Here is an 8,461-nt window from a genome sequence, read left to right on the forward strand (position 1 = left end):
ATGGGGATTACGGCTCATCAAACATCTGAAGGGAAATATGCGGAAAAATGCTCGACAATGTAGGGTAGAGTAAGTGTCAGAGAGAAAATCTTACTGCTGAAAAATCTACAGGTACAAACAAATTTGGATCGATCTACCGTGAAACACATTTTCAGATTGCTGATAAATCTAGACGCTACAAAGAAACTTGGATGTGCCGTGAAACACATTTTTTTCGTTTGGTTACATATTGTGAAAACGATTCTCGAAAATGGTATCACGCTCAATCTGCACCCGGCTATATGGATAGATTTTGAGAGCTAGTTGGCGACCTGATTTGCTTCACTACATTCTGCTCAGAATGCCTTTGTTCTGTCCAACACACTGGTGGTGCAAATATGAACTAGTTGCCAACTTGTATACACATGACAATTGATATTTTTTTCATGGAGTTTCCGATATTTTGCCAAATTGCACGATTTTTCCATAGCTGCTATTTTTATTTTTTTCTAGAAGAAATTTTTGGTTCAAAAACAAAGGTCAATGGACCATTTAGTGATGACGATGTGAATTAACTATTTCGTCTAAACGGTATTAAATTAGAAAATGACGATTGAGGCTTACAACCTAATTATGGAATTAATTACTTTAAGCAATTGCACTTAAAAAAAACATATTTAATGATGTAAAATAGTAGTATCATGTCATCATCTGATCATCCTTGATTTGGTTCTTGCCGATCTATTTAAGCGAAACTCCGTCATCATTCGCATCTTTTATTCTATAAAATTCCACATCTTATGCCATGAATCCGACGGAATTGCACACCTCATGCCAAGAATCTGACTCTCTAAGCTTCCGAACTATCTATTTAAAACATTTGCATCATCCGTGCGTTCCATGGTAGTAGGAACCGGCCTATTCCAACAGTTGATAATAATATATACACATTCAAACTCCTTACGACTTTACCATCTCTTACGTAAATTTTGAATCTTAAAAGATTCTGATTATTACAGATATCGATTAGCCAGATGTTAAGCTACTCATGGATTGATTAAAATGGGAAATATGACTTCATACACAACATTGTTGAGAACCACAAACAAAGCAACGTGAGATTGAAGATTTTTTTCGAGATTCTTGGTTTTTCTTCTTCACAAAATAATTGAAATACAAACTTTTTGTTAAATAGAGACATTTCTTTGGTATCAAAATGAATCACAGATGAGACCCAGGCATTGAATAAACAATTGAGACACTCAACAACAGGAAATGGGAACCAATAATCTTCACTCATTGATTTTCAATGGTTTTATGTGGAGGGTTTTGATTCAACATTTCAGTTCTATGGGCAATTTCCTCCCCATCTATTATTAGGATTCAACACTTGCTTTGAATTATTGAATCAAATTATTTGGATTCAATATTATCTGTCCCATATTTATTGGAGATATGTATATGAACCTGCCTATCTAGTCAGGACAGATGGTTTATACCAACTATTATTGGTGTTTGGTTTGTATGAAAGGAGGATATTCAGAATCTAATCTAAACTCATACTCAGATTCAGATTCTAATGAGCTGTAGCTCGAAATGGATGTTTCAAGAACAAGAATGGTTTCCGACTATTGACCGTTATAACGGTGATGATCTCCCTTCGTTATAACGGTATATTCTTCAAACATTTCTCAAGATCACTTTCAGGTTGGGTGATGGACTCATGGGAGTATTATTACCTCTATTGAATTCGAAAAACTTGGTGCCATCTCAACTTGAGTAGGCATTATGGTTACCAGAAATTGTTTCAGACTTGATACAGGTAAAGTTTAGGATAAACTCCATATAATTGTTGCATTGAAAGATATAACATCAATAGTTGAGAACTATTGTACGAAATGAGCTCACCTACAATGGGGTACAATTCGCTATTGCCAGCCATGTGCCGCGACCAGATGACCATGAGAATCTATCACACACTAGACTTGAGATCATAATGGGACCATCCAACAGCTAAATAAATGTGTATGATTAAGTGACTAAATGCTAGCTTTATCGTCCACAGAATGCGACTGTGATGGCACATTGCTTCAAATAAGTTCATCCTAAGAAGCAAAGAAAGTGGTTGTTATAAAATTTACTGTGATTTTTTTTTCCCTATCTTTTGGTATAAGGTGATAACTGAGCTTTGGAATGGATTAACAGCTATTACTGTACATAAAAGTGAAAAAGTTAAATTAGCTGCCTTGTTCCGTTTCCAGCAAACTTTCAAGTCACTGACATGGCCTGAAGCTTGGCTAAGTGAACCTGGCGACGTCCCAAATGGAAAGCTGTTACTATCCACAAGAAACAGATCTGAAACTCCAAAAAACAAATACAGTATAGTCAAGTTATTTGAATTTCAAAAAGTAAGCAACAAATCATCTATCACATGGTTGACCCATCGAATGATGAAACAAGGAACATAAGGTAATTCTGACAAACTTAAATTAACTGATTAGATGTGCACTCTAAATACGTGCACGTCAAACAAATGTTTAGCTGTAAAGTGATAAGATGTATAAAGCAATAAAACATATTTAGCTAGATCATGTGAACTTGTTGGGGCTGAAGCAATCAAGTTTGTGGACGTTAAATGAGCAGCAAACCTAATTTTAGATAAACAAAGGAAAAGTTTGTAGATACGTACAGGCAAAACATAGAGAGGGATAGTTGAAAGTCTCTTACGAAGCATGCTGAACAGCAGCTTGTACATCCCTGCAGCTGTAGCATCTCCAAGCCTTTGAACAATCACATCGATACATACCTGAAGAAACAGATATGTGTTGCGTAAAGAGGTTTATGTGTAATGTTTTGAGAACCCCAGGGAATAAATCTCCGTTTATTTCTCTGTTAAGTGAAGATAAGACACTCTCATTGACCATAAAGACAAAGGGTATCGTACCTTCGCTTTGTATTTTTCATCCTGTGAGATAACAGTAAATAAGAGTTCCCTCCCAGGTCTAGTCAAAACGTATGTGACCACCTACAATAATTACAGCTGAAACTAATCAGATCCATTTGAAAATCCCATAATAGAGGATAATCAAAATAACCAGTGAAAACCAAAGTTCCGCTAAAAACCTTTCTAAGTGTCTCGGTGATGGCTACGACAATATATGTTGGCCATACAGCAATCATATTTGAAAAAGCAACAAAAGGTGTTGCACAAATAGCTGTAGTAACTCCAGCTACAGTAAGGACACGCCCCTGGTCACAAATCACAAGGGAAAGTATTCTAAAATGAGATTCTGTTTAGCTTAAAATAAATGTGACCTTCTTTATTAGATATATCATTTTTTCTGAAAGAAGGTTAGGAGACAAGGATGGTAGTAATAGCATACTGTTATAGTGAGTTGTCCAGCAAGAATGAAAACAGCAGTCAAGCTATTGATTTGTGCAAACAACTTTCTTCTGGCAACTGGGGTCGCAGCGGCCATCGCAATTACAGTTACTTTCTGCCATTGGATAAAATCAGCACAGTGCAATGAAAAAGAATGGAAATAACTTACTCATTAAAAGATATAAGCATTTAAAACCTCTTTGTGGCAGAAGAAAGGTGTTATACCTGAAAGTAGAAGAAAGACGAGACAACTGCACCAAGCCATAAGAACAGAGACACGTAGAGAAGGTATGTTGATGACAATATTAGTTGTATTCCCTCTAATATGACCCAAAGTTGAGGCTTCCCAACAGTTGGAGACTTTGGGGAAGACCCTACATGAGTGAGTCTTGTTTGTTCATCAGAATTGACTTTTTGATTATGATCAGCTTCTCTGAAATCAAACAAAGCAGTTCAGGAATAGAGAGATAAGCATCAAAATCAGAATGCATAAATCTATTTTTCAAGCTCATCAGTTAAAACAGGATCATTCCGCCCAACATATTAAAGATTCTCCAAGATCTTAGAATAATTTCTTTTAGCAATACAATGGAATTCACATTATTCTCTTGGTTTTGCTTACGAAATATAGGCTAACATCCAACATTGCTACTGACCTGATGGGATTGATTTCTTCAGAGCTATGAGATACTAAATCCTTGCTGATACCTTTAGCTGATTGTGCAGCTAGTTCCATCAAGATAGCCGCAAAAACAAGCAAAACTGAAATAGACACATGAGTTATTTCAGCAGCAATGTTGAAAAAAATGAAAACGTAATGTTGTAGCCACAAAAACAAGTAAAACAGGTAGTAATGTTGAAGCAACAGGGGGGAAAATGAAATACATGGTCCTAGCCAAGCCATTCCAGCAGCAAATAAAGAGCCAAGAAGCTGGCCGAGGGTCGCACCAGCACCTATGAAACCAAACAATCTAGAACCTGACTGAATACAAAATTAAGTCAACAGCTGTTCAACTCAGTTATTCTGTTTAGCACTACATTATAACTGAACAAACCTCATTGTCCATCACATCGATCACCCTAGCCCATGTTGAAGAAATTGTAATAAGATTAAGCAGTGCAACCTTCAGAAGAAGAAAAACGAGTATCAAAAAATCAATTGTAGAGAAAAGAGGCATCATTATTTTATCAATTATAGTAGAAAAGAAATATTCTTGTTATACCCAGAGGAAGAACCCAATTCTAACTGAGATGTACAACGAGCTATGATTGCTCCAACCTGCAGAACTTGCAGGAATGCCTTTATGAACGTCGGGATTCTGACTATCTTCAGGATCAGACCCAGAAACCTAGAGTGGCCATATCAGATAAGTACAATGTAATCAAAGTTCATCACAGAAACTTCAGTTACAATAAAGGTGTTCACTTATAAAACAAAACATTTTTTTACCAGTGACATATGCTCTTACCTTTAAAGTAGCAGGTGAATTTCCTGAAGAGGAAGCATACCAAAGAACGAAGAATACAAGAAGTGACACACTGAAAAACCTGTGTATCAAAACCAAAGCCTGGAATTTCAAACACCACATATCATACAGCGATATGAGAAGGAAAAACAATCAGAGACCAGTAAGAATGATCAAAATCATATAAGCAAAAGCACTTATAACAATATTAAAGATCCCCAAAACACTGCAACTTCTTTGTGAGTTCATATCCCTTCGTACAAGTTATTATGTAAGCAAGAAAACCAGGCGATTCTTTATTACCAATTACATAAGGCATAACATTTTGTTCACATGAATCATATCATATATATAAAAGTAACAACAAGTAAACATTTAGTTATGTCGATAAAACTAAAACAGTATCCTCATTGAAATTCTGACATTCAGTAAATTGGTCTCAACTCAGTGATTTTTCGTTTCTGTATCCAGGGTTCACATTTCTTAAAGGTTGTTATCCGATGGAGAGCATATTCAAGAACACTAGATGCTCTTACGTAATCAACTACATACACTCAGCATGGTACTTTTCAGTAACGGCAAAAAAGGTTATATAGTCGCGTCTATAACTAACAAACAGTGTTCAATTTGGGTTCTTTAAAGCAACTTCGCCTTTCTGTATTTCAGCTCTTCGAACATTTTTCTGCTTTCGCAATATTACAAGTCTAGAATCACTAATTGTTTATGTGATCGATCAATGAGGATCACTCAGTGTCTCTGTTAGCTCTTTGTGACACAGAACTTAGGATTAATCACAACATCTAATTAGAAAGTAATTGTAGGTTTTAGTTTATACTACAAAGAAAACTTAAAGTGTGGTCCTCCATGATCAATCACATATGCAACCACTTAACATCTAATGAAAGACATTAACATGAACATGAACAACAAGTGGTCCTCCATGCTCAATCACATAAGTCATAACATTTTGACATGGGGACGTAAAAAAGGGGATCCTTTTCCCCGGACAAAAGTACCTATTTAGTTGTGTCAAAAACTGAAAAAGCAAAGGTATTCTCAATGAAATGTTAGCGTTTATTAGTAATTTGGTTTCTCTAAAATCTACTTCCTCATTCTTTGCAACACAACTAATCTATAGGCATTGATATCGAAGCAATTGTACCAATCACTTAATAGCTAAACTAGGGAAGTAACATGTTTAAAAAGGCTCAATTAGGACTGACCATGTAAATCATAACAACGTTGCACTCAATGATCCAGCTCCTAAACATTTTGTATCTTTCCAAACAGTTCAGCTAATCTAGAATCATCTTTCCTATTCTTAAGGTAATCAGTCATCAACATCAGGGATCACTGGGTGTAATGAAAATAAAATCAGTATCCAGCCATCGTTGGAATCCTAGCATTTAGTAACTTCGTTTCACCATAATTAACTTTGCCTTTTTACGCTTCAGCTCCTAAACCATGTTCTTAACTTTCCTACCTCAATCCCAATATGATTCGCCTTCTTATCCTCAGTGAAATGCTAGCACTCGTTAATAACTTGGTTTCACTTGAAGCTACTTCACCATTCTTTGTACCAGCTCTAAAAACATTTCTTTATCTTTCCCTACAACACAACTAATCTACAGGCATTGATATTAAGCAACTGTAGTAAGTAAACTAAGGCAGCAACAATGTTTCAAAAAGCTCAATTGGGTCTGACCACGTAAATCCTAACAATGTTGTCTATCAGTGTTCCAGCTCCTACAGCATATATTTTAACATTCACAGCATTTCAACTACTCTAGAATCGTTTATCCTATTCTTAACATAATGGTTCATCATCGAGAATCACTCAGTGTTAATGTAAATAAACAGTATCCAGCCCTCATTGAAATCCTAGAATTTAGTAACTTGGTTTCACTAGAATTCACTCCGCGCATTCTCCTAAATCATTTCATCGATCCTTAATCTAATTCATCAACATTTCATCTAGGTATACACAGTGTTCTTGTTATCGAGTTTCTCTTTGCACAGAGTGTAATTACAATGACATCAAATACATCAAACCTAGAAATTGAAGGCAGCCAAAACCTAGAAACTAATCACAAAATTATGCTGTGAATTATGTAAATACCTTGATTTTGGAGAGATTAGGCATCGAGAAAATTAGGGTAGATAGCGGAGCAGCAATCAAAGTGAGAACCAATGAACCCAAGAAGAGACCAGGAAGATTATTCAGACCTAATGACATTGCTCCTTCATCACGTAATGGTAGTACTATGAAATATGCACTCAATATCTGCAACAAAAATTAATCAATCAAAATCGAATAAAAAAAAAGATAAATTGGGGAAAAAATTGAAATTACTTACGAAGAAGAAACAGGAGAAGGAGTGGAGTAATGAAGAGATCTCGTGTGGATGAACTTTTACGATTGATGAGACGATTCTCTCCAGTTTTGACCTGATTCCTATCATTTTTGATGATCATCAGAATTGTGGCTGAATCTGATTTCCGTTTGCCGTTTCAAGAGCGAAATAAGATGTAGGGATTATGGGCTAATGGGCCTCTTATAAATGTATCGGAAGACTAATGGTTTGGGCAATACCACCTCACGGCTCATTCTTCTATTGAAACTAGGCCGTTGGGGTGAGCATTTTACCCGTAATCCGCGGATTTAACCGAGACCAACCGCATTTGTGCAGATGGATGCCCGGCCATTCGCTAATGGATTGGACGCGGATGGGATTTTTGAAATCCAACGGATAACGGATTGGACCCGGATGTAACCTTGAAAATTCGTTGGACATCCATACCCGTTAAGTTAAGGGCATTTATATAGTTTCTAGAAAATATATGGATAGTTTTGGAATTTTTAAGGTGTTTGCTTGGAGTGTTGTTCATGGCACTTTTATATCTATATACATATATAAAATGTGTAAGTTCTATAAGAAGTCATCTATATTGGCTTTATTTTTTTATTATAAATTTTAACTAACACAAATCTATTGGATTATCTGCACCCAATCCGTTCATCCGTGCATCCATTGGATGCAAATCCGTTGGATGTTGGATTGGATGCGGATGCCAAATTTGAAATCCGTAGTGAATTGGATTGGATGCGGATGAGGTGAAAACCGGCCCATGCTCACCCCTAATTGAAACAAATAAGGGTTTCTCCGGACCTTTTTTTTTCTTTTGAAGCATTAATAATGGATTAAAAAAAAACTAGGAGCTTAGTACACGGGGATACGTCATTCCTAACGTATCATTGAAAGCAATTGAAGTTAAGAAATTAGGAACTGTGTGATCCCAGATGGAAGTGGTGAAATTATTAATTTTACTGCTATTTGCCGCGTTGTTTTCGAGTCCATCCGCTGCTTGGTTTCCTTATCTGTAGATATGTGTGAGTGCGTGGTGTGGAATAATTTGGAGAGCGAGGAATATTTCTTCTATCATCGCTTGAAGGTACCAAGGTGGTGGTGTTTTTGATTCGATGAGTTGTAGTAGGCTGGTGGAGTCTGTGTCGAACCAAACTTTTGGCCGTTCGTGATCTAATGTAGTTCTTACCGCTAGGAGTAGGGCCCAGGTTTCTTCCATAAGCGCATTAGTGATTCCCAAGGGTTGGGCAATCGCCTTGATAGTAGTG

At 36.4% G+C, this 8,461-nt stretch overlaps 1 protein-coding gene across 2 annotated transcripts; it reads right to left on the reverse strand.

Annotated features, from left to right (window-relative positions):
* Window positions 1-1,797: 1,797 nt before the first annotated feature.
* Window positions 1,798-7,328, reverse strand: LOC113283754. 2 transcript variants are annotated; one of them, XM_026533105.1, is made up of 13 exons: window positions 7,185-7,328; window positions 6,947-7,111; window positions 4,831-4,929; window positions 4,585-4,710; window positions 4,417-4,485; window positions 4,247-4,343; window positions 4,018-4,123; window positions 3,587-3,794; window positions 3,363-3,476; window positions 3,103-3,228; window positions 2,924-3,004; window positions 2,707-2,785; window positions 1,798-2,334 (listed from the first exon to the last, which is right to left on the reverse strand). In XM_026533105.1, the coding sequence occupies exons 1-13, from the start codon at window positions 7,287-7,289 to the stop codon at window positions 2,117-2,119; spliced, it is 1,593 nt and encodes a 530-aa protein (XP_026388890.1). In that variant the 5' UTR covers window positions 7,290-7,328; the 3' UTR covers window positions 1,798-2,116. The 2 variants fall into 2 exon arrangements, with proteins under 2 accessions (XP_026388890.1, XP_026388891.1); XM_026533106.1 differs by having other exon boundaries at window positions 1,799-2,334; window positions 2,669-2,785.
* Between the last annotated feature and the right edge of the window lie 1,133 nt (window positions 7,329-8,461).

The sequence above is a fragment of the Papaver somniferum genome, chromosome 5 (genome assembly GCF_003573695.1).
Source record: "Papaver somniferum cultivar HN1 chromosome 5, ASM357369v1, whole genome shotgun sequence".
NCBI lineage: Eukaryota > Viridiplantae > Streptophyta > Magnoliopsida > Ranunculales > Papaveraceae > Papaver > Papaver somniferum.

What these genes read in the sequence shown, in the direction of transcription:
- LOC113283754 (XM_026533105.1), bottom strand. Translation starts at nt 7,289, where the DNA reads ATGATAGGAATCAGGTCAAAACTGGAGAGAATCGTCTCATCAATCGTA. An exon ending in GAAGAAATCAATCCCATCAG is followed by an intron (nt 3,795 to 4,017) that starts GTCAGTAGCAAT and finishes GTTTGATTTCAG; the next exon opens with AGAAGCTGATCATAATCAAA. An exon ending in TCACCGAGACACTTAGAAAG is followed by an intron (nt 3,005 to 3,102) that starts GTTTTTAGCGGA and finishes TAATTATTGTAG; the next exon opens with GTGGTCACATACGTTTTGAC.